At 53.2% G+C, this 25,533-nt stretch overlaps 1 protein-coding gene across 1 annotated transcript in view; it reads left to right on the top strand.

Annotated features, from left to right (window-relative positions):
* Positions 1-25,533, top strand: part of STAB2 (stabilin 2) — a 139,388-nt gene that overhangs the window by 66,850 nt on the left and 47,005 nt on the right. Inside the window, exons 26-38 of the mRNA XM_041738716.1 lie at positions 2,497-2,592; positions 4,613-4,708; positions 6,725-6,772; positions 8,147-8,283; positions 9,242-9,356; positions 11,019-11,096; positions 12,943-13,041; positions 13,162-13,269; positions 16,339-16,470; positions 19,318-19,446; positions 20,726-20,782; positions 21,732-21,827; positions 23,943-24,138. Coding sequence (XP_041594650.1) covers positions 2,497-2,592; positions 4,613-4,708; positions 6,725-6,772; positions 8,147-8,283; positions 9,242-9,356; positions 11,019-11,096; positions 12,943-13,041; positions 13,162-13,269; positions 16,339-16,470; positions 19,318-19,446; positions 20,726-20,782; positions 21,732-21,827; positions 23,943-24,138 — 1,387 coding nt within the window. The remainder of the gene's footprint in view (positions 1-2,496; positions 2,593-4,612; positions 4,709-6,724; positions 6,773-8,146; positions 8,284-9,241; positions 9,357-11,018; positions 11,097-12,942; positions 13,042-13,161; positions 13,270-16,338; positions 16,471-19,317; positions 19,447-20,725; positions 20,783-21,731; positions 21,828-23,942; positions 24,139-25,533) is intronic.

The following is a 25,533-nucleotide window of genomic DNA, read 5'->3' as shown; positions in this document are numbered from 1 at the left end:
GCCAGAAGGGGTTTCAAAGGATGACAGACCAAGATCAGCTTTACCATTCTACAGAAACCCACAGGCAGCCTCCTCCAAACAAAAAGGTGGGTTTTTTAAACTTGATGCCTGAATACCTGCAGTGTGGAATGGTCCCCATAGTTCTGTAGCGAGGGATCGAAAGCTGAAATATCAAAAACCATTAATCCCAGGCACAACTTTTTACCTTCATGACATACAACTGGAATGATATGGTGCATCCCTCTGAATCTGGCTTCTTTCACTTACTATCACGCCTCGAGGTTCGTCTGTGTTGCTAAATATGGTACATGTCTGTAGCTCATTCTTCTTTTTTTAAATTTATTTACTCATGAGACATAGAGAGAGCGGCAGAGACATAGGCAGAGGGAAAAGCAGGCTCCCTGCAGGGAGCCCGATGCAGGACTCGATCCCAGGACCCCAGGGTCACACCCCAAGCAGAAGGCTGAGCCCCCCAGGTGCCCCACACACCCGACTTCCGTCTGGGGTCGGAGTGCCCTTTGGTCTGATGTGTGGACGTGGCTGTGTTATTGTGGAAATTCTTATCCAAACGAGACTTAGGAGGAGCTACAGTCTGTCCAGCAGCCCTGTGTGCGCCATTGCCTCTGACTGCAGCCTTCCCTGTGACCCAGAGAACTAATGAAGGGCAGGACCTCATTACCAGGCACAGCAGCCACCTAGCAACACCGCCTTCTACGCTGACCACCTTACTCTAGGGTGACGCGTCTACCTAACCAGCTATACAGAAGACTTAATGCAACAAAGGGTTCACTGATTGCAACAAAGGTCTTAGAATTTCTTCCTGCTTTTTAAAAGGATTGTTTGTCGTTTTGTTATTATATGGATTACTTATATGTTTTGGATATTAACCGTTTATTAGATGTATAACTTGAAAATACCATCTCCTATCCTGGAGATTCACTTCTCACCATGTTGATGGCTTCCTTTGCTGTGCAGAAGCTTTTTTGGCCTGACATAGGCCTGTTTGTTCCTTTTTGCTTTTGTTGCTACGTACATACTACCATGATTCCCATCTTACAAAAGAGGAAACTGAGGCATAGGAAAGCTAAGTAATTTGCTCACATCTGACAGAAAATAAGTCATGTTGTGGGAGTCGCACCAGAGCGGTCTGACTCCAGAGCCCCTGCTGGTCCCCTCGTGACCTGTAGCACCTACAGCCTGCCACCACTTCACCTCGCCTCACCTACGGGAGACCAAGGCAGGGAACTAGTCCTGGGCAGGTGGTGATGACTGTACCGCAACCGTGGCCATGGGAAGGTCCTCTTCATCAAAGAGCCCGCCCCTGTCTTGTGTCTCACCACGCATTTGGCAAACAACTGCCTTCGTTTGCTGGACTCACCTAAATTGCCAGATTGCATTTGAGAAAGAAAAAAAAAAACCATCCTGGTCTGTGTATTAGTTTACTAGAGCCACCATAAAAAGTGTCACTCCCGGGATAGCACAGAACAACGAAAACGTACTATCTCCCAGTTCTGGAGGCTAGAGGCCCAAGGCCCAGGTGTGGCGGGTGGGTCCCATCAAAGGGAGTGGGAGAGTCTGGCCGTGCCTCTCCAAGGTCCATGAGGCTTGCCGGCAATCGTTGGCATCCTGGGCTTGCAGGTGCCTCACCCGCCACCCCTGCCCCCGTGTCCACAGGGCATCCTCCCTGTGTGCATGTTTGCAGAGGACACCAGTCCCACTGGGTTGGGGCCACCTTACCCTGGGGTTTCCACATCATCACTAGTACATAATTGCAACCCTCTTTCCACATGAGGTCACATTCTGACGTCCTAGAGTCAAGATTTTAACATATGCATTGGGACTGGTTGGGACCACCCCGTCCAACCCCATATTGCATCTGTCCACTCTCGGCTCTTTCTTTCTGTGGATAGAGGCATCCTGCTGTGGGATGTGCAGGGAGACGGGGCCCTTCCTGGAGCGCCATATAAGGAAAAAAGTAGACCATATCTAGAATTGCCCTCAGTAGTCCTCAGCTGGCCTGAAAACTGTAAGATATTCCAAACAGGCACAAATCCTAAGTACCCTGAATATTTATTTAAGAAGACAAGCCATGTTTGGCTTAAAGTGTCAGGTCTGGGGGTGCAGGGAGGTGCTACCACAATACCCAGTGCAGAGGATGACACATTCATGTTCATAAGGTCTTGTCTCTTCTACTTATGAAGTAAAAACTCATAAGCAGACATTCTGTTCACTTCTTCCCACAACCTCATGGGCTGTCCTGTATCACATGTGGGGCCCTCTGGGATGGTGGATCCAGGGGACTGTCAGACGAGCTGTGACACAGAATGTGCCGACCAACAGTTCTGGGACCTCAAGTGCCTAGAACAACAGAAGGCGTGAGCTGTCTCTTCGGAGACCAAATCGCTGGGATTTCTGTAGCTCTTGTTTCAGGCCACGTGATGGCAGGACCTGGAGGGCGGTCATTTTCAATAATCCCTTTTGTTCTTGGAATTACAGAATGAGTGTGAGTGCAAGGAAGGATTCCGAGGAAATGGGATTGATTGTGAAGCAATAACATCGTGCTTGGAACAAACTGGACAATGTCACCCGCTAGTGAGTTACTTCGTTTCTTTTATCCTTACTTTAAAAATTAAATGTTTTTTTAAAAAAAATTTTTTTTTATTATTTATTTATGATAGTCACAGAGAGAGAGAGAGAGGCAGAGACACAGGCAGAGGGAGAAGCAGGCTCCATGCACCGGGAGCCCGATGTGGGATTCGATCCCGGGTCTCCAGGATCGCGCCCTGGGCCAAAGGCAGGCGCCGAACCGCTGCGCCACCCAGGGATCCCCTCCTTACTTTAAAAATTAAAAAAAAAAAAAAAAGGTTCCTTGAGAAAGAAAGTGGCCTAGATTATCTCTGATCTGGACCCAGTAATGAACCAAAGCCCTCCTCCTCCCGAAGACAGTCCCCAGGCAGAATGTGAGTAGTTCTTACAAATTTTGCTCCAGTCCAAGGCTTAGAAGAACCATCCATGATCGCCAACTAGAATACAGGCTTCCCCGGGAAATCAAAACTTCAAATACATGGCACTCCTTCAGCACAAGCATGCTCCAGAGATTACAAAGGACAAATTCACACTAAAAATTATCCAGACCTTCTCTGAAATTCCTATCTAACTTGGTATTTTTTTATTTGCTCCATCTGGCGATTCTGAATTGTCAAGAGAACGGGGCTCCCACTTCAAATGTCATAACCTAACAAATTTATGGTGAAAACTCCCGTCCAGAGGTGGGCTGCGCTGTGTCTGTGTGAAGGATGCACAGGCAGACATACGGAGCTGCTTGTGTCCGTGTTGTCACTAAGCAGCCGTGTCAGGACCACTGAGGACACCCCCTGGTTACAGTGCTTCAGTGCCAGGAATAGAATCCATGCCAATCAACATAAGCAAAAAAAAAAAAAGGCATTTTTGGGGAATGCTCCCACAGTAGCTTCATGGGCAGGAAATACAGGGAGACGTTCAAGGACCCGGAATCCAGGCCTGCAGTCCCACGCTCGGGGCCACCTCCTCTCCAGTCCTCCGGGGCTACTCCATCTCTCATGTTCCTTTTCTCTGCGCATCTGCTTTCTCTGTGTCTCTCCCTCTCCCAACTTTTAACGCTCCCCTTTGCACCGCAGGGACATGGTTCCCTCTTCTTCCATCAACATCACCCTCACTCCAGTGATGCCCACTAACGACCTGTGTCCCAATTCCCAATCACAGGAGAAAGGATCTGACCAGCCCAGCTGGACCCACATATGAGCCCGTCAGTTATAGCCGGGAGTTGGGCACGCAGTTGCCAGGTCCCACCCCTCCGTCAGAGAGGGTAGTTTATAAAGAAGAAAATTAGGGGACATGCCTCACAGTGTCTCCTTCTCAAGGAGCACGAGAGCACGTCATAAATCTGAAGGAGAGCCAGCGCTTTTGCTTCATTTAAGCCCAGCACTGACGCTCCAACACGAGAAGTTACTACAACCGCCTACGTCATTCCAAGGCATGGAAGAGCCAACGTAGGGCCCCGGTCCCTGGGGAAAGTGCACAGGGTGCCCAGTGCGTGCATAAGTTCGCATTTCAGATCCACAGTCCGTCTTCAGCACCAGTATGGCCCCAGCATTACGTGGGACACACGTACACTAGAACTTACTTGGGTTTTTTTTAAGATTTTATATATTTATTCATGAGAGACACAGAGGCAGAGATACAGGCAGAGGGAGAAGCAGGCTCCCTGCGGGGAGCCTGATGCAGGACTCGATCCCAGGACTCTGGGGTCACGAACTGAGCTGAGGGCAGATACTCAACCACTGAGCCACCCGGGTGCCCCCAAAACTTACTTGTTTACCTGAAATTCAAATTAATGGTGTGTCCTGGACTTTTTATGTGCTAAGTCTGCAAGGGATGGAGAGAAAGAACCTCATCGTGATTAAGCAGCAGCTGCAGCAGACATGCAGGCAGGAGCCTTTTGCAGTGACAGGCAGGATCAGCGGCCTCTCCCTGCGCCTCCCAACCCCAAGTCGCAATTCTCGCCTGCGATGGAGCCTGTGGCTCCAGGGATGCTGAGGGAAGCCAACCCTTCCTTTCCTCTTTGCTTCCTCAGGCAACCTGTCAGCTTATGTCGTCGGGCCTCTGGGGCTGTGTGTGCCCGGAGGGCTACGAGGGCGATGGGGTCCTGTGCTATGGAAATGCTGCGGTGGTAAGTCATCCAAGGGGACACCTGTGCAGAACCATGCACACAAACTCTTAAAAAGCAGACTGTCTTAGTGAGGCTGCTTCGAGGTGATCTACCAGTCGGGTGCTCCAGGAGGTCGTGCACACGCAGGTGTGCACGTGCCCTGGGGTCACACGTTCCCCAGGCTGAAGAGGGCTAAGGTCTATTGGCACCCTCCATGTCCTGGGGATGGGCACTTCCGTTTCTTGCTCTTCTACCTCTTTCTTTCCCCAACTTCTCTGATGAGCCGCTGACTGGCCCTGATACACTGTGTAGGTGTTGCTGGGTGCCCTGAGGAAGGAGAGCCATTCCGGGGGGTGCGTGTCTGCCGTCCGCATGCCAGGCATCTAACTTGATTCTTGACATGCAGCCACACCCCATGTGAACCTTACAACCACCATCTGAGGCTGAGACCACTATGTGCCCATTTTATGGATAAGAAAACGGAAGGACATGTGAGTGGCTCAGTGAGTGAGGTCTCCAGCTCTTGACTTCAGCTCAGGTCATGATCTCAGGGTCGTGAGACCTGGCCCCATTCTGGGCTCTGCACTTGACTGGAAGTCGGCTTGAGTTTCTTTTGTCTCTTTACCTCCCCCCACTCTCAAATAAATGAATCTACAGAGAAAGAAAAAAGAAAAGAGGAGGGGAGGGAAGGGGAGCAGAAGGGAGGAAAAAGAAAAGGAAAAAGGAAAGAAAAGTGAGAGCCTGAGAAACCTGGCCCAGGACCCCTGGTCGGCTGGGGGACCCACCAGGGGCTCTCCAAGCACCGGGCCCGCAGGAGCCTCCACCCCAGTACATAGGGAGGGTCCCATTCACATCACACTGAACTGTCATTGCTTGGAGGTGACCCGTCCCCCACCCAGACTGTGAAGTCTGGAGGTGTCCTTATTTAGTTTTGAGTGACCCGTCGACTGGTCGACCGTGCACTTGCTGTTTACTAACTCCGTGTCTCACAGCTATTTACTGGCCCATTAGCCACCCCGAACACTCTAGGGAGGAGCTGAGTTGACTCTGACACTTAGCCTCTGTGCATGTTTGCCGACATCAACATCCGTCTTCTTGCTGTGTGATCCTTCAAACGCTTACCCCCCCGGCCCCCCGCTGAGAGTGCAGGGTCCATGCAGCCCTAGCAGCAGGGCGTCACCAGATTCATTTCCAGAGAAGACCTGAGCTCACAGAGAGGTTAGCTGACGTGCTCCAGGCCACACAGCTAGCCCACGGCAGACTTGGCAACGAGGCCCGTCTGTTTCCACCCAAGGTCCGGTGGTCCCCTGGTCACACCCACACATGTCCCTGAGCTAGTGGCATCACAGGCTGCTTTTCCAGCACTGATGTACCCCAGCAAGTGTAAGCCGTGTGAGAGCGCACGTCGTCCTGTCCACCCGCTACCCTTCGCTCACCCCACAGGATGCCCTGTAGCTTCTCAACACGGCTTCCAGGGAGAGCAGGGTGCTTGGCGCTCCGTGTGCCTACCCACCCCACGCAGGGGAGGCACGCACTCCCCCAAGATTCACGGCATCCTGTGAGCTGTAGCATTTTTGTCTCAGTCTTATGGACAAAGTAGAGGCCTACAGGGACCCAGTAACATGCCTGAGGAATCAGGGAGGACCGAGCCCCAGTGAAAACCCTGGTGTCGGCCCATCCCCGCCACTCCTCCCTGGCCATGGCAGGGTGCGCACCCTGAGCCCAGTGACCTGCACACGGCCAGTGACCTGCACACGGCAGCCGCCACTGCCTCACACACTCAGTTCTGACTTGGAAGGACGTCAGGTGGTCGCTCCATCCGAGTTTCTAGAATTAGTCCTTGACCCCACAGGTAGAAAATGACCAAGCCATTAGGTGGGACCCACACGGGCAGCGTGGGCAGCCCAGTCCCACCGCGTGGGGGCCAATGACAGGAGGTTGGGCAGGGTGCACAGGCGTGCTGCCATCCCGCTCAGTCCTCGTCCCTCCTCCTGTGTTCTCTCTCATGTCTCCTCCCCGCCGGGCGACACGGAGAAGGAGCTGTCATTTCTGTCCGCCGCAGCCCCGTTTAACCAGTGGATAAATGTGAGTACGTCTGTGGGACAGAGGGAGTGCGCATGGAGGGGGAACTCTGCGTGCCTGTGACAGGAAACCCAAACCGTAGCTGGTAGGAGGGGGAGGCGGTGGAGAGTGGCAGTTCCCGCCCTGACCCCTATCCACACCTCAGGGTCACACGCACATTGTTTATGTGGCCGTGCCTAGCCCCCACCCCAGATACCCTGGGGTGGGCCCAAGGCTCCCCTGGGGATCCTGCCACGTGGACAGCTGCTCCAGGTGGGGCTAGGGAGTTTTGCAGCCAGTTGGAGGCTGTGTGCAGCACCACCCACAGCGCAGTCCCCATCCCAATTCTAGGTCCTGCATGACTGCAGAGCACTGAAGGGTCAGGGTCCACAGCTGGAACCTGGGGTCATCCCCTTCCCCGTGCCAGGTCCTCCATGACTGCAGAGCACTGAGGGGTTGGGGTCCACAGCTAGAACCTGGGCCCATGTGTGTTTAGCTCTCAGCCCAGGAGGAGCTTCCCCGTCTTTCCTGGAAAGTCCTGGGGTGAACAATCCCGTCCCCAGTGCATCCAGGGGGTGAACGTCTGCGTCTGTGCCTAAGGCCCAGGTGCCCCCAAAGCATTCGTGAGCTCCTCGAGTAGCCACTCGCCCACACAGACCTTGCCTGGTCAGCACGGCACTGGGGCAGCTGCTCCTGTCCTGCGGGGCCTGTCCCCACCCCCACGAGAGAGAGCAGGACAGGATCTGGCAGCACAGGCTGGTCCCCGTACATACAGAGCACGAGTGCAGTGGAGCACATCTCCCCTAAGTCACCTCCAGTCCTGTCATGGTCACAGCCAGAAATGAGCCGCAGTGGGTGAACGCACAGAAATCTAGGAACATGACAGACCAGGACTTCCTGTTTTTTCCTGGGATCAGTCGTGAAGCATAAGCACAGCACCTCTGCCACAAACTAGCTCCGGGTGAGAACAGAGTAGGCCAAATTTGATTTCAGGAGCCCAGTGCATCCTCCAAGCTGCAACTCCTCCTGCAACCTTCCTGCCATCCTTATCCTGGGGTGTCCAGGGCTTTAGGGCTCACACACCCATGCATGATCGTCCACACCATTCTCTGGTTCTTGTTTAGACTACAGAGTAAATGACTGATAACAGTTCAAAGTCTGACAGGGGCTCAGGAAAAGTTGCCTTTTGACCAAGCTCACCCATTTAAATAAAAAGAATGCACGTCAGAGGTGGGGTGAGTGAGTAGGCGGGATGGATTTAGGAAAGGGGTCCTGAGGCCTTCGCAGCATCCCTGAAATCACTCCCCGAGGGAACCTGGCTCCTGGGCCAAGCACGCAGTCCATGCGGCCTGCCCTGTAACCTGCCTCAGACCCACCTTGTCTCCCCCTATGATGCAGGATGCTTCTCTGCAACCCCTGCTGTCGGCTGCCGCCAACCTCACCGTCCTTGTGCCTTCCCAGCAAGCCATTGCAGACATGGACCATGATGAGAAAAGCTTCTGGCTGTCCAAGAGCCACATCCCAACCCTCATAAAGTAGGTGTCCTGTGTTCTGTTCTCCATGCTCTCATCCTGGCGTCAGGGTGAACAACGCTTCTTGTGCCCAAGACTGCGAATCCGAGAAACCACAAAGGAGCCGACACCGATGCAAATGCATGAGGGTTTATTTACAAGCTCGAGCTTGGGTCCAAGTATACTCCATACAGCAGAGCAGGGACTTGGACCCCGAGACTAAGAAGCACAGCAGTGTTATAGGGGCCAGTGGCCAATGAGACTGTAACATACGCAGAAAGTTACACAGTCATGTCGGTCCACACGCAGGTGGCCAATTGAATCACGATTCACCCTATAGTGACCATTTGAACTAGCCACTATTCTGGTTAGAATTGGCGCGCAGGTTTGGAAGCAAAAGAGGGGTTTTCATTCCTTGGCGGTTAAAGGTCAGAGGTCCCGCATTCCTATGTGTGCTAGTTTCTGATAAGGGTGTGCTTAATAGCTAAACTAGGGTGAGGGAGAGCCTTAAACAACAGGCAGGTTGTGTGGGGGGTTTTACATGAGATGGCAGGTGTAGAACAAAATGGAGTTAGTCCTGCTCTGCTTGTCCAGGGGTAGGGGATTTTTGTTAGATTTCCTGGGTCCCACAATGCTCAGTGGAGGGGGAGCCCTGGTCCTTGGCACCCTGCAAAACTCCACGTGTTCTGGAACCCTCCTCACCTCCTTCCCCTGGGAGGTGGTAGCTCACACCCAACTCCCAAGTTCGCGCTGACTGCCTTCCATACGTTCAATCCCTCCTCCAAACGCCCCTAGAATGAGGGTCTACAGCTGTGCATTGGGGTGTGGGCTGATCCAGTAAGTAACCCAAGGTGCCAGGGTTAGGAGTTTCTGAAGAAGAGTCTGACCCTGGTGGTCCAGCTCTAGAACCGGGTTCCTTAGCTACTTCATGACAGTCCTCCATGCACCGATGTTTCATGGTTGGCCTCACGGACTGTTCCAGATACCACATGCTGCGGGGCACCTACGGACTGGCCGACCTGCAGGCCCTGTCACCCTTGGACAGGTTGGCCACAGCTTTGCCGGGCAGCTTTCTTCATGTGGCGAAGGCGGACAGGGTAAGAGAGCGCCATAGCCTGTCTGCTAAGCAGAAATATGCTGTTTGCATGTGTGCTGTCTGCGTGTACAGCGTGTGCACCACAGGAATTTGCAAACATGAATGGAATAGGCCAGGAAGAGGAGTCTCATGGGGGCGCCACCCAGCCTCAGCAACTGCCAACGTGTCCTGGCACACACGCATTACCCCGTAGTAATGAGGCTACGAAATGTGACCCTCCAGCCACAGGTCGGCCACAGGCACTCCCTGACAGACCGCAGGCCGAGCCACAAAGGCACACTTTTCCATTGTTCTGGGTAAATATCGTGCACTTGCCCAGCTTTGGCTATTCATAGTGACTAACATGAGCAGGTCCTGGTAGCCATCTAGCTGCGCCGTCACAAGTCACGGGATTTTATGTGACATTAGAGTCACTGAGCAGATACCAACTGAGCACCTACAGGTGCTCTGTCTGAGCGCAAGGAAGAGTGCAGCCCTGCAGAAGCCTGGCTCCCGTGTGGACTGCCATGCACTAGAGCCTGCACTCAGGCCTGCTCTGGGAAGCTTGGCTGCCTTGCTGTACACGAGTGTTTTAAAGCACTTTCTGTGCGTTGCATGAGGTAGAAATGAAGGTTCTCCTGGAGAGGGAGAACCGCTACATCAGTGCACGTGAGCCACCCACCGTCCAGAATGCTTTAGAACTACTGCTCTCAATCACCTTTCCCGCCCGCTCGTCAGTGCAAAGTGGCCAGGAACGTCTCTCCAGGGCCTCTGCTGATGTGACCTGGGAGCTGCCAGGGTGAGACAGGCCCGCGTCTGGACCTAGGGTCCCAGGAGGGATTTCAGACAAAGGGTGGGGTGGGGAGAGGAAGAAAGAAAGTGGACAGAAGGGAGCACGGCCAAGCCATGGCTGCTTGGTGGCCAAGCTAGGTGGGTAGGTCGCGTAAATAATATTCTTGAGAAGTAGCTGGGTTCTGGTCAGGAAAGTCAGATGGAGCTGCTGGGGCCGCTGTAATGGCACACCGCCAAGCGAGAGGCTCAAACAACAGGGAATTCCTCTTACGGTTCTGGAGGCCAGGCCGGAGGCCAAGGTGTGTGCAAGGTGGGCCCCCGAGGCTGTGGGAGGGGCTGTCGCAGGCCCTGTACTCAGCTCAGGGCTCCCACCCCCACCCCACCAACCCCCCCCCACACACACCTCACGGCCCTCCACGTCCCCCTCTGGAGGACCCCAGCGGAATCGGAGTACGGCTCACCGAACCGGTCTCACTGTAACTCAAGTTCCTCTGTAAAGACCCTGTTTCCCACTAAGTCCCCACTGTGAGGTACTGGGTTAGGACCCCAACATGTGAGCCCCAAAGACACACAGTTCCACCCACGACACCATCCACAGATGCTTTCAAACTACAGGATGGCTGTACTGAACCCCAACCAGCACCCTTTGAACGAAGCAGAAAAGAACAGAATCGGTGTTCAGGAGCCTCCCAAAAAGTAGAGGAAAATATCACTTCACTGCGCGTGTGTGGTGGGAGGGTCAACTAGTGTGTCACGATGTGAACATGCCTCTAACCTCAGGTCATGGTTAAAAGGGTCAAAGTCACAACTGCTCAAGAAGTGTGAAGTGCAGATGTAGTTTCAGCCCCTGAATCACTGCCCTGTGAAGACCTACCTTGATTTGCATTCACAGAATATCACAATTGAAGGAGCAGCTATCATTGATGGTGACAACGCAGCCACGAACGGCGTGATACACGTCATCAGCAAGGTACACATTCGCAGCCTTCTCCGCAGATGGCTCTTCTGACTTCATCCATCTGTGCTCCCGCACCACGTCTTTTGGGGGCAGAAACACCCACCTCTGGTAGGGGTGACATGTGTCGTGCTCCATGACATCAGTGCTAAAACTGCCTAGAGGGTCAGTCGGACTCTGTGCTACTTACCCGGTTTCCATTCTGCAGTGACTCCTACGTCATGCGTGGCCACACGTGTCATATGTCTCATTTACGTGAAAGTCTTCCCCAAGAGCTGGGGAAAGGGCTGGTGGTTACAGGTCGCTCTTTCCCTCCCCTTCCTGCATGATTGCCCCCTAAAAACATGGGGTAAGGAAGGCCTAGAAAAAAGTGGGAAGGGGTAGAAAAGGTATTTTTGAAATTTTCATTATCTTCTAAGACGCGATGCAACAGTGTTCAAACGTATGAAATAGGAAGAAAGGATAGCGAGAAACGGGGTTTTAAGCTCTCCTATAATTTTCAGTTACTATATTAGGATTTTCATTGAAAATCAAGGTTAGAATTTAGGGCATATTGGGAACTTTTGGAAGGTGGAAGATTGGAAAAGACGATTAACCAATACCATTTCCCCTAAAATTATCCCCCTTGGCACTTAAGTATGCACTTTTGGTTTTAATCTACAGAAAAGGTCAACTATTTCTGTGCAGCAAAGAGAGGCTATCTGTGAGACTCTTAGGTGCATTATTTTGCAAAAGCCTTGCAATTCCCCTGGATTACCAGGAATCATTAAGAAAACCCACATTTTTGAGCTAGTGGTCACTTGCAGGGAGCATGCTGGATTTACGACTCAGGATGCAGACCAACATTACTTGCCAAGCATACTTTTCCTCTGCGATCCTGGCTTCCCAAAGCACTAAATTACCCCCCGCCCCTTTGCATTTCTGGTGGCAACACCCAGCAGTCCAAGGGTGCCTCAGCCCTCTCCTGTCCTGAGTGTCATCCCCCTGGGACCTCCTGCAAGCCTCCCTGACCCCACAGCCTGAGTCATCAAGGAGACGGCACATGTGACCAGGCCACACGCCCTCTTTGCACCTCCTCCTCCCTCCTCTTCCCTCCCTGGGGAGCACTAAACACCCTCTCTTTGTGCCTCCTGCCTAGCAGGCCTCCCCCAAGTAAAGGCTAGGTTACTCCTCTCTCCCCCTCTGTAATTCCAGGGAATCGGGGGTGGCAGACTCACCTGGCATACTGTGCCCCTTCCTCGTGGTGTGGCCCGGTCTCCGCAGGATGGCATGTCCCCGGGGAGGGCTGCTGTGACTCGAGGTCCCTGGTTGGGCCTAGCCTCATAGCCGCTGACAGCTGGTGGGCCTGGCAGCACAGTCGGTGCCAAGCCCTGGACAGAAGAGCATGTCCTATGGTCCCACCTGGTGAGTGCCAGGGCCTAGGGAGCACACTATGGCTGTCCTAGCCTCACAAGGAGGACGCATGGAGCAGAGCTCCAGGGTTAGAGACCCACTGAGCGGAAGGTGACCAACCACCGGAGACTCCTGGCTGTGTGCCGTTTCTGTGTGACCGCTGGCGGCAGTGGCTCTCTAAGGTCCTCTCACACCTGCCCTTGGACAGGGGTCCTCAAGTCAAGGTCACCATGAACACTGGCACGCGGGTGCCCAGCCGAGGGCGGTGGCCTGGGGCTCAAAGCCAGCACACTGCAGGCCCCAGGCTGCACCCCCTTCAGCAGGTGGCTCTCAGAGGAGAGCTGCCCCTTGCAGCAGCCACGGGGGCAGCGTGGGGACTCACATGCAGCGGTCCTTGTCAGTGCGTCTGCTCACGTGACCTGACCTGCCTGTGGACACAGCTGACAGAATGCGGGGGCTCCCTCCCCAGGTGCTGGTTCCCCGAAGAAGTCTGACTGGCCCCTTACCGAGCCTGCTGGCGCGGCTGGACCAGATGCCCGACTACTCGACCTTCCGGGCCTCCATCACCGTGAGTACCATGCATCTAGGCGGCCTTGGCCAGGAGGGGGGATGCAGGGGGACACAGGCACTGCGAGTCTTAACGCCTTCCACCTTAACGCCTTAATGCCTTCTGCCTCTCCCATCACAGCAGCACAGCCTGGCTGGTGCCATCGAGGCAGCGGGGGCCTACACAGTGTTCGCTCCCAGCAACCGTGCCGTGGAGAAGTACCTCCAGGAGAGGAAGGCCGCCACGCTAGTAAGTAGGGGAAGTAGGGGAGCCACTGGCAGGTCTCCACATTGTGCTCACCCACCCCCCGCCTGGGGGCGGCGCCCTCTCCGGCACCCTCCCTGTCTGCCTCAGGAAACCCCAGAGACACCCTGTCTCTGGAAGTGGCCCGCCCCCAGCCTCCTGCAGCATGTGCCCCAGGAAGCGGGCCGGACCCCATCCCTCCTCCGCGCCCTGGCCTCCCAGTCCCCTGGTCTCCTGGTCCCTGTGACAGGGATGCAGAGGAGGTGGGTCATGTGTGCCTACCTCCTCCCCTCGGGCCTCCATCCTCCCTGACTCCTCCAAGGCCATCAGGGGATTTTGTCAGGATATCAAGTCCCAGTCGTGCCACTCGGTGCCTCGACACCCTGGGTGCATCCCCATGTCTGCAAGATGGAGTACAGACCACCCAGCCAGGAATTAAGGCCTCTGTCCACTGGCTGCCAGGCATCCTTTAGTCACCAGCGGCTCCAGAATTGTCCCATAGGAGCGAGTCACCCTGTTCCCAGCACACCCACGATGAGAGGACACGCGTGACGCTATCTGCACAGCAAGCGCACTGTGCCCTGTAGCTTCAGACAGGGATGCGCGCTGACACCTACGGCACGCTCAGCAGCCTCTGGCCTTGGTGCTCCCCATAAGGCCCCTCTGTGCTCCCTGCATGGAACCCCCACGATGCTCTCCGCAGAGCCCCCCCCCACCTCATGCCCCCTGCACAGCTCCCCATGCTCACCGCACGGCCTCCCCGATGCTCCTGCACAGCCCAGGTCTCACGGACTGACCACCTCAGAGGCCCTGGCAAGCCCCAGGCATGTGCAGTGCCTTTGTTCCCATCCGCCTGGGTGCACACACACGCGCACACACTGACACACATGGACACACGCGTGCACATGCACCCAGACATGCGCATGCACCCACTACCTCCTGAATCACCCAACCCTTGTCCACATCTGCTCTGACCTCTTCGGGGAAGCCGGCCGGTTCTGGCCTCAGAGCCATCAGACGACCTGTCCTGTGAGTGTGCACCATTTGCACACCCTCCAGCATCTGTGCAGTGTTATGAGTGGTCCTTTGGGCCTTCGCTGGCCCAGCGGGCTCTGGAGCCCGTGAAGGCGGGACCTACTCCTGAAAGTGGGGGGTCAGAGACCACCCTTGTCTGTTTCCCCAGCCTGCCTGCGCCCAGCGAACCTGTTCAGGTTTTGCTGCCCTGGGATGAAACCTCGTTTCCCCCAAGAGCCCAAGGATCATTTGAAGCTACAAAGACAGTCTCAGTTAAGTTCAGAAAAACATTCCAGCCCTGTCAGAGTCACCGCCTCGAATCGGACCTAAAATCTTGTCTTCTGTCGCTGTTGCTGCAGGGCCTTTGTCTTATTCTGGGGCCAGCCAGGGTCCAGCGGGGGCAGGACATCGTGCCTGAGAGACTTTAATAGCGTGAACGGTTTCTTGGTCACAAATCGGTGTGGGTGTAGGTGACAGGTGAACAGGAGAGAGAAGCCGTGGGGTGGCAGCTGCAGGAGGCACTCCCTGCCCCCCACCAGGGTGGGAGAGCAAAGGTCAGAGGTCAAAGTCACTGCAACACAGAAACGGAAGAGCCCACAGAGCCTCTCAGGCTATGGAGGAGGTGCAGGTCACCAGGCGCTCTGACCCCACCCCCCCAGGGCCTGGGGGCCAGGAGCAGACCCAGTGGAGTGCCTTGCCCGCCCCAGCCGCTTCATCGGGGAGACAGCCCTCCCAGAGTCCACTGCCACTCCCAGGGCGCAGGTGGGCTGGGGGTGCCCACAAGGACAGGGAGCAAAGGGGAGACGTACCCCCTCTCCCTCCTTCCCTCTGACTGGCCTCAGCCTCCTTCCAGCACTTTCACTGGCAGAGCTGCCAGGAATCGGGACACAGGCAGTTGTAGACCGCGGTCCCGGGCAGTCAGGGGCAGGCTGGTTGCTGAGAGACCATCAAGTCACCTGTGTCCAGCCTTGCCCAGCAGTGCTTCTGGTCCCACCGCCCACCCCCATCCCGGGCTCAGTGAGCTCAGTTGTGGTCGCATCAGGTTTGACATTGAAGAGCAGGAAGTCTCAGTGGTCGCTCAGGAGACCTTAGGGGCAGGAAGGTGCTATGCCTGGGAAGCCAGCGCTCTTTCTGGGCTGGGCCCAGGGGCAAAGCCCACGCTCGTGCTGTCTCACTCTCCTCTCTGTGTCTCATTCACTCACCCTCCTTCTTTCCTTTTTTTTTTTTCCTGTGAATCCATAAAATATTTATTACGACACAGAGAGAATTGCAGAGATTATGTTCAACTGACTAATCTCTTAGAGCCCCCCATCCCCCACCTCCCACATCCCTCTCTCCCATCCCTCCTTCCCTCCCTCCAGTGCTCCTGTGGCTCTTCAGGGACCCTGCTCATCCCTGGTTGTCTCTGACTGCCCTTGAGCCGTGTGCATGCACCCTATTCCTGTAGTCATGTCCTCAGACCCTAGGCCTCCAGCTTCTCCCCAGGGCCTGTGTGCCCCCCGAGGCAGTCCTCCAACACAGGACCTCAGGCCCAGTCCTCCAGCTCACAGGACGCGCTGTCCCAGAGCAGTGACACCCCTCCTCCCTCCATGATGGACCAGCCTGCCAGCTGTCTGAGGTGTGAGACCCTCAGGTCTCAGTACCGCCCCCATCCCACAGGCCACTGTATCTGCAGAGAACACACATCCCATCTTTCAAAAGATCCAGCTAGATCTTATAGGCCCCTGAGGTGAAACACAGGCTGAGGTGTGGGACTCTCCCTTCCTAGCAATGCTCTTCAAATAAATCATCTTTAAAACGCTCCATCAGGTGTCATGCCCTCCACCTGGGTTTTAGGGTCACAGCACGAGTTCTGGGCCATCCCACCTGGAAGATTGGCCAAGTGTGAGGTGATGTGTCTCCATTCAGTATCTGACATCTACTGTGCCTGATGCCTCTACAGCTTCCTATTCCACAACCTGTGGCTCCTATCCCTCCCACCGTGCCTGGCGCCTGGCAGCCTCCTAGGGCCCACAGACTCGCTGACCTGCGGGGTGACTTCCAATCCTGTTTGTTGTCCAGGAGGAAGACGTACTCAGGTACCACGTGGTCCTGGAAGAGAAGCTGCTGAGGAATGACCTGCACAGTGGCATGCACCGGGAGACCATGTTGGGCTTCCCCTATCTGCTTGGCTTCTTTCTCCAGGATGGCCAGGTGAGGCCCTGCGACTTCAAACCTAGGGATGCTGGCCTTTCCCCCATGATCCGTCGTCACTCCGGTGCTCCCTGAGCCTTACCGACAAAGCGCAGTTGCCTTTCACGTGAAGGTTGCTCGCTCGCCCTCCCCGGCACCAGCCTTGGGATAGTTAGAGTGGGCCTCACCAGTCCTGGCACTAACCCTTTGACACTGAGTCCTGTCACAGCCCTTGGGCAGTCCCCAAGCAGTCTGTAAGATAGAAGAGGACCCACAGCAAGGCCCAACTCCCAGGACGTGGCACCGGCTCTTGGGGGCCAACTGACAGGTGGGACCCAGCGGCCACGTGAGTGATGGCCCGACAGCCTGATCGTCCAGACCACGGTCCTAGGACCAACTGACCCCCACACCAGCGCCTTCATCTCATACAACCACTAAATAGGTCCGTGTTCAGAATTCACGCAAGAGAATTGATGAGACAAGACACGTAAAGTATTTCAAGCGTAATTCTTTTTTTTTTTTAATTTTATTTATTTATGATAGTCATACAGAGAGAAAGAGAGAGAGACAGAGACACAGGCAGAGGGAGAAGCAGGCTCCATGCGCCGGGAGCCTGATGTGGGATTCGATCCCGGGTCTCCAGGATCGCGCCCTGGGCCAAAGGCAGGCGCCAAACCGCTGCGCCACCCAGGGATCCCTCAAGCGTAATTCTGATGACCTATTTCAAACCTCAAGGAAGAAGATCGTTTATGGACATTCAACAAGAAACCCAAATGTAGCCCTAGTATAAATCCTCCCGAGGAAAACAAACAAGAATAAATCATTGTTTCAGGTAAACTACGCACAGTATTGAGAGGACGAAAGTTTAATTACAGACTTTTTTTTTTTTTTTACAGATTTTATTTACTTATTCATGAGAGACACAGAGAGGCTCCCTGTGGGGAGCCTGATGTGGGACTCATCCCAGGACACTGGTATCATGCCCTGGGGCAAAGGCAGACACTCACCTGCTGAGCCCCCAGGTACCCCATCACAGACATTTTTTAACTATAATATTTTTTTTGGTCCTTTTAAAAAGTGCCACGTTAAAAACAACGCTCTCAGTGGTATCATCATTTTTCACAAGTGAATTTTTGCGGACGTTTTGTTTCAACCTGCTTGAATAAAAAAAAAAAAAAAAGAGCCTAAGTCTTCGTTACAGATAGAGCTGACTCCAGGTATTTTCCTCTGACTCCTGTAAATGATCCCACCTGTCACGTCATGACGTTGAGGAGATCCTTTCCCTATTTGTCCTGGTAAGGCAACTTTTTGTTGGTAAAGGACATAGATGTCTTGTGTGTTTATCCGTATCACTCCTTGCTCCGTCACGTAGAGATGAACGTTGTCTCGCAATCACTTGAATCAGGGTCAGCTCTGTCACGTTTATTTCCCGGTTGGTTGGAAATCCTTGGGTCCAAAGCAATCTTTACCTCATAATACACAAATGCTTCTACATCCCAGTCAGGGTTCTGCTCTTCCTGGCAACTCCTTCCCTTCCTGGAGGGGCGAGGGAGCTGCGGGGAAAGCCCTCACAACCAGCTAGCTTGCGCTCAGATAAGAATTTCAATGCAGCACACAGTGCACTTGAGAATGAGAATTATTCAGACTCTTTTTAAGGCCACATCCACAGGGTTACAGCATCAGAAGTCCCATCATTTTGTTGATTCTCAAGCAGCTCCGTGTCTCCGGTTTGGGGCATCGTCTGTGCTGCAGCCCCACTGACACCAGCCTCCAGCCTCCCGCTGCTTTCCCAATCTCAGACTCCACCTCTGTGGGGTCCACCGCGATTTGTCTCAACGCCCAGCGGAAACTCACCTGATTCCAGCTGAATCATAAGGGCCTTGGACGTGCCAGGGCAGTCCACATATCAGCACCTACAAGGAGTCATTTCAGTATCACGGCTGCAGAAAACGTGGGGATGTTATCCGTCATTCTAAAACCCTTACTGGATCCAAACTCAACGTTTCCTTCGGACAATAAGGATCCCCCTCTCCCACCCCACACCTACATGCACGCACTCATGCTCTCTCTCCAATTTCTTTAAAGAACAATTTGTTCCCAATTATATTATTTATACTGATGAATGAATGGATGGATTTGCTTGTTTTGCATCACTCAATCATCCCAGTGGTCTCTCCTAAAACAGAACAAGTTTCAGCTCACACTGGAATCTGAGTCAGCAGCGTATACCACAGAACCTCACAGCACACACCATGCCCCGGGAGAGGGTTCCACCCACTGGAACACTTTTCACAAGCAAAAACACTAAAAAAATGCTCATTGTTTTTTTTTCTTAAGTGCCCGGGGCTTGGCCTTTCTGCAGGTCGCTTACAAGTTACCGGAGAGGGGTGCTGAGAGGCCAGCGCGGGTCGTTCTCCGTGCCTGGTTTGGGCAGGTGCTCAGACCGCCAGGGCCACCGCCGGGGCACAGCTGAGCTTGCCCACACAGCCTTTTTGCCAGTGAGACTCATGTGACCGTCGTGAGTCAGGATTCTTCAGTCATAAATCAACTAACATGAGGGTGGAAAGAGACCTTACAGGTGATCTAGAGCAGCCTCTTCCTTTTACAAAAGAGGAAATTGAGGTTGAGAGAGGAAAGTTCAGAGTCCAGGTCCCATACACAACAACATGGTGCCAGATGCGGGCCTGTCACCCAGACTCCCCTCCATGAGGAGAGCACTTCCTACGAGCGAGCGAGCGTCACCTTCCAGGGGAATACTGCCGGACACATCCCCCAGCTGCTGGGATGTCATAGCCTCGGGCCCTTAGCTTCCCTGTTTCCCTCGAAATCCCCACAAATAAAACTCACATTCAACCCTCTTGTTCACAGCTGTATGTAAACGAGGCTCCAATAAATTACACCAACGCAGCCACTGACAAGGGAGTGATCCACGGTTTGGGGAAAGTTCTGGAAATTCAGAAGAACAGGTGTGTCAGTAACGACACTACTATTGTGCGAGTAAGTGATATCCAAGGCCAACGAGGCAACTGTTGGCTTCATTTTTTGTGAATTTCTTAAGCATATGATTCATCTATCCGGGTCGCTCAGTTCAGTTCAGCAACACATTGAATGAGCATCTGTGGTGAATGAAGAAGCAGAATCAAAGATAAATAAGACACAATCCCTGCCCTCTGTGTGGGCTCACAGTCCGGCGCAATGAACCGTAGCGTCGGTGCCAGGGGACCTCCTGGAGAGTTGTATAGAGCAAGACTCAAGCCATTGTCTTCCCAGAGAGAAACAGGCCAGGCCTCGCGTAGGCGCAGAGAGGGGCCTACAGTGTGCCCAGGCAGCTGTTGGCCACGCCTGCTCTGCTGGGACAGAAAATACAGAGATGGGAGTATTTCCGCATAACAGAGAATGCAATCCCGGGACTCCAGCCCATGGGATGGTGTGGGGCCTTTCCATAACAGTGACAACTGCTGATGTTGGAGGCACTTATTAGGCACCAGGCGCTGCCCATACTTTATATAGTTATAAGGATTTTATGCAGGTCGATACACATGTTGCATATATCAATCCGTGCTCATGACACCCTACAAAATAGGCATGATTGCTGTCCCCATATTACAGATGGGGAAAGGGAGCCACCAAGAGGTCAAGTAATGCTCCCAGGTTCACAGGACCAGCAAGTGGCAGGCAAGGAGTTAAATCCAGGCCCCAGAGCCAGAGCCCTGAAGGACCACACTGTCCTGTCTGGTGGGAATACATTAAGAATTAGTCACATCAGTCTCCTCTTGTCCTAGGAATGGGTCACATTCAAAAATTTCTGACATTCTTCATGTGCACTCATTGTTGTAGGACAGCGCGTATCCTCTGCACGCCAAGCCCTTGGCTCCCGGGTGCTCCCAAGACAGGGTGTTAAGTGTGACCCATCATCTTAGCCCGAGAATCTGGACCAATTCCCCAAATAGTGCGTTTTCCACACATGAGGCTGTTATTAAAGGATTTAGGGTGTAAAGGGGATAAGACTTCCTCCAGGTAAAGGATTAGTAGCAGCATCAGAAGGGTACTATAGAGGAAAGCGATGCTCAGACACCCCAGGCCTCGAGTAGTTGGAGTGCAAGCCTAAGTGAATAGGACAGAGGTCGACTGGATGAACCTCCCTAATACCTTTCTGAGTCACAGTTCTATATCCTAAAGCCTTCCACTCCAAGGTCTGAAAAGTACTTGCAGCCTCACTTTGCGCTAATAGTAATAACCATGAAATGTTCACTTTTCCTCTCTGTGCTTTATGAAGGGAAAATGTGGGAAGTGTTTCCAGCAACCCATCTGCCCAGCTGGAACTAAACCACTGGTAAGTATTTTGTCTGCTTTACAAAGTAGTTTGCAGCTCTCAGGAGGTCTAAATCAGACAAAGAACCTCAAAAAAAAAGGAAGGAAGGAAGGAAATGAGCCTCAAGCTCACCTCATTTTCACTGCCCTCAATTCCTGCACTTGGTTTTAATTTAATTTTACCTTCTCATATGCATCTTTCTAAAGTCTTGAATCTATTTCTTTTTGGGGGGCCAAAGCAAAATTTAATTAATACCTAAATAGGAGCTGGGGTTCACATCAGTTGATGTGCAATACAGGGAGGGATTTTTCACCTTCTACATCTTCCAATCCCAGAAGCCAGGTGAGGACAAGAGCAAGAAATCTTATCAGACAAGGCAGACTCCACACCCAAAACCACATCCAATCTGAGTGAATGTCACCTGCCTGATTTCCTTTTACACTTGAAGTTACAACTTTCTCCAATAAACAGACAGCAAACTTGGGAGAAGTAAACATGTCTTTGAGTTGACAACCAATCTGGGTTTCTCATAGCCACTGACTGCAAAAGCTACTTCTGGTAATGTTCCAATAATGACCAAAAAAATAGTTGCTTCTGCACCTTTCATCGCACGAGAATAAGAATTTGTACGATGCTGATTCTCTCCCTAGACTCAAATCTTGTTATTGCAGGATGTCTTTATCTAATGTCCTTGACAATCTTCCTAACGTGAGCTGGTTTTCTAGACCAAAGTTCTTGTTGCAGAAACACTGTAAGATGTAATCAGTTGGCTGCTGCCACCTGTTCAGTTCTGGCAGCCAACATTGAGTTTGCATGTCTCCTTTTCACAAAGCAGCTCCAGGAGGCCAACCCCTTCCCTGTCCAGGACATTTCAGGCACAGAAAACTCAGGATGTCACCCACCTACTTGCTCTTAGGAACTGGAACTTCCTCCTCACCAAAGAGCTGACACAAGTGTCTCCATTCCACAGGGCAAAGAGATAAAGAGATGTATCTACACCATCTATTTCATGGGCAAGCGATCCCTGTTCATTGGGTGCCAGGCAAAATGTGTGAAGACCATCATTGTGAGTACAACGATCGAATTGCCCTTCCAGTTCTGGCAGGAAGTCATATCATAGGTCACACTTTTCAGATGCCTTCACGTCGATCCTTCTGCCTCTCCTCTTCCCCCTCATTGTCCTCGCTGTCACTGCCATACAAGGTAGCAGAGGTGGCAGGAAAACTCAGGACAGACACCTCAGTCAGGAAACAGGATAAAGCTGTGATATTCCCTTGCACTGTGAGGAAAGTGAAGGACTGAGAGCCTGGGAGGCCCACCTCGGGTCACGGCAGGGCGAGAAGGAAAGAGAAGGTGCACCTGGCTGTTTAGAAGACAGGCCCCAGAGCTCAGCATTTCCACACTGTTGCTTTGGAATATGCAAGAAAATTCTCTATAACTTCCTATCCTGCTTCTTTCCCAGAAGACCAGACATCGCTTCTGCCAACCCTGCAGAAACAGGATGATTCAGCCCTTAGGCTTCAGAGCTTGGGGATGCAGAAGGTTTTGTGGGTTTTTTGGGTTTTGTTTCCCAGTATCTAAAAATGTTTTACTGGAACAGAGCCATGCTCATCCATTTATTTTTTTACTGAAGTTTAATTAACATATAATGTTATATTTACTTCGCATGTAAAACACTGTGAGTCAATAATTCCCTGTGCAGAATCTAAAAAGGAAACAAGGGAACAAGGAAACAAACCCCAAAAAATGAAAACAAAGCAAAACCAAAAAAACAAACAAACAAACAAACAAACCCAGGTTCTTAAACACAGAGCTAACAAACTGGTAGTTGCCAGAGGGGAGGTGGGAGGAGAGTGAGTGAATAGGTGAAGGGGATTGTGAGGTACAAACTTCGAGTTACCAAACAGGACAAAGATGAGAAGTGCAGCATAGGGAATTCGTTAGTGATTTGTGGTAATGCCCCCTTAATGTGATGAGTGCTGAGTTGTGTAGATGTGGGTAGTTTGGTGCTTTCGGGAATAAAGGCAGTTTAGGGGATTAAAGTGTGACTTGTGGGGCACCTCGCTGGCTCAGGGCATGATCCGGGGTCCTGGGATCGAGTCGGGCATCGGGTTCCCCCCAGGGAGCCTGCTTCTTCCTCTGCCTGTGTCTCTGTCTCTCTCTGTGTCTGTCATGAATAAATAAATACAATCTTTAAAAAAATATATATTTATTTATTCATGAGAGGCACAGAGAGAGAGAGATAGGCAGAGACACAGGCAGAGGGAGAAGCAGGCTCCATGCAGGGGGCCTGACGTGGGACTCGATACCGGGTCTCCAGGATCAGGCCCTGAGCTGAAGGCGGCGCTAAACCACTGGGCTGCCCAAATAAATACAATCTTAACAAAAAAGTGCACTTATAACGACGAGCACTGAGTAACGTACAGACTTACTGAATCACTATATTGTGCACCTGAAACTAATATAACATTGCATGTGAACTGTACTGGAATTAAAATCAAAAATGAAAAGAACAGGAAGAAAGGGGGCCCCAGGCCAAGGGCAGAGTCTGTAAGGCTTCTGGGAAAGATAAGAAATCTGCATCCAAAATGCCCAGGGCTTCTCCTGCACAGGACCTGGGGGTCAGGAGCATAGGGTCAGGGCTCAGGAGCACGGGGTCAGGGGTCAGGAGCCTGGGGAGGAGAATCACCCCCCCACACCATCATTCTTTTGTTGTTGTTTTTGGGTTTTGGGTTTTTTAATATTTTATTTAAATTTAATTAACCAACATACAGTATAACGCCCAGTGCTCATCCCATCATGTGCCCTCCATCACCCAGTCACACCCCATCTCCCCCACTTCCCCTCCTGCAACCCTGTGTTTGCTCCCCAGAGTCAGGAGTCTCTCATGATTCCTCTTCCTAAATTCCCCCCACCCCCTCAGTACTCTTTTCTCTGTTCCTGCTGCCCTCCTTTCCCTCTGGCCTCATTCCTGTCTCTCCCCACACCCACCCCACATCCCAACACCTCCCCTCACTCCAGCAGCCCCCCAAACTTCCTGTCCCCCTCCCCATGCTCCAGCAGCCCCCCAAGCTCTGCATACCTAGCCCCACCCCCCCACTTTCTGGACCCCATAGCGGCCAGAACCCACGGATGGAGGGCTCCCCCTGCCCCGTGCAGCCCGGCCTGGTCCCCCTTACAGACCCGAGAGTGCTGTGCTGGCTTCTATGGCCCCCAATGCCAGCCCTGCCCCGGGGAAGCAGGAAACGTGTGCTTCGGGAACGGGATCTGCTTGGACGGCGTGAACGGCACGGGTGCCTGCGAGTGTGGACCGGGCTTCGCGGGCACGGCCTGTGAAACCTGCACCCCTGGCGCCTATGGGGCCCACTGCGACCAAGGTGCGCACCCTGCCTGCCCCACCCCCACTGCTCTGCCGCCTCCCCCCCAGGGTACCCTCCCCAGCCCCACCTCACCATCTGGGGATTATAAGGATGTCTGGGTTGGGTTGTTTGCATAGAACCCGGTTTTCAAACACTCTCAGGTCACTAATCGCACCCTCCCACCCCCCTGACCGCCCTGCCATCTGTTCCTTGCCCCGCAGCCAACTGCGGGCTCCCGTCTGCCTGTGCGCTGGCCCCGCAGCTAGCCTCTCAGGCCCAGACATTGCTTGAGAGTTGAAGCGCCCGTGGGTGCTAGGTGTCCGGCTCCACCCACGTACCTTGCGTGCGCCTCTCTCACAGGTGGGCCTGTGTGTGAAGGCCGGGCTGCAGGGCTTCCCCCGAGGTTGCACCCGGGGGAGGCCTGATATTTGAATGCATGTCTTGCTGGGCCCCGGAGCCTTGCCTTTGAGTTGTGCTGTCCCTTGCCGGCAGATCATTAATTCACCGTCAGCAGGCCACAGGCTTTAAGCTGATTTCACAAAAATCATCAGCTGTTTGCATTCTCTGACCCAGACTTCCTCTGGGGAGGACACATGCTTGGGAACAGGTTCCTATCCCATAATGAGAAAACAAGGCATTTTTCTCAACTCTGCCCTAAAAGCCATACGTTGCCGCTGGTGTCACTGCTTTGTCATCAGTTCCTCCGAGCCAGACAAAATCTGTATATAAGGGGATCCTTGTCCTTGGACCACATAACACGTACTTGCAAGTCTAGCACCCCCCCCCCCTTTCTATCATTTGGAAGCATCTTCTGCTTTCACGTGTGCAGGACTTCTGCACGGGGGATCTGTGCTCTACCTTCCTGCGGCCAGCTGAGCCCCAAGGCTGAACGCCTTGCTGGGGGGAAGGCATCCACCCCAAGGCTTCCCGCCAGTTCTCAGAGGCGGTGCTGCCAGGTGACCAAGGACCTGCTGTTCCATGCGGTTGAAGTAGGCAGAGCCGCCGCAGGCCCACACACCTAGTGGACAGACCCTAGGGAGCCAACCTGATCCCATCCAGGTGTCGCCCTGCGTCCTCAGATAGCCTCAGCTGAGCACACTAGCCCCACATGGGTCACCGACCCACAGTGCGACCCAGTCCCACAGGTCACGACCTGGTCCGACTCTGCCCCTGCCCCTGCCCCTCCTGCCTGCCCAGCCCAATGAAGACAGTGATTCTCTGGAACCAGGCTAGAGACCGAGGTGCCCTTCGTGTGAAGAGCTGCTTCTAGTAAACGATCCCTGAACATGGGTCCAAGGTCTAACGACCTGTGGGTGCTTTTCCGATGTAGGAAAGACATTAGGGCTTGAAGCCAGCGGCCAGGAAAGAATTCTTGAGATGTCTTTGGTAGAAAAGTGGTTTTGTTAAAACACC

Source organism: Vulpes lagopus, chromosome 23 (genome assembly GCF_018345385.1).
Source record: "Vulpes lagopus strain Blue_001 chromosome 23, ASM1834538v1, whole genome shotgun sequence".
Classification (NCBI taxonomy): Eukaryota; Metazoa; Chordata; class Mammalia; order Carnivora; family Canidae; genus Vulpes; species Vulpes lagopus.
Note: the sequence above shows the minus strand (reverse complement) of the source record. Positions and strands in the feature narration are given on the sequence as shown.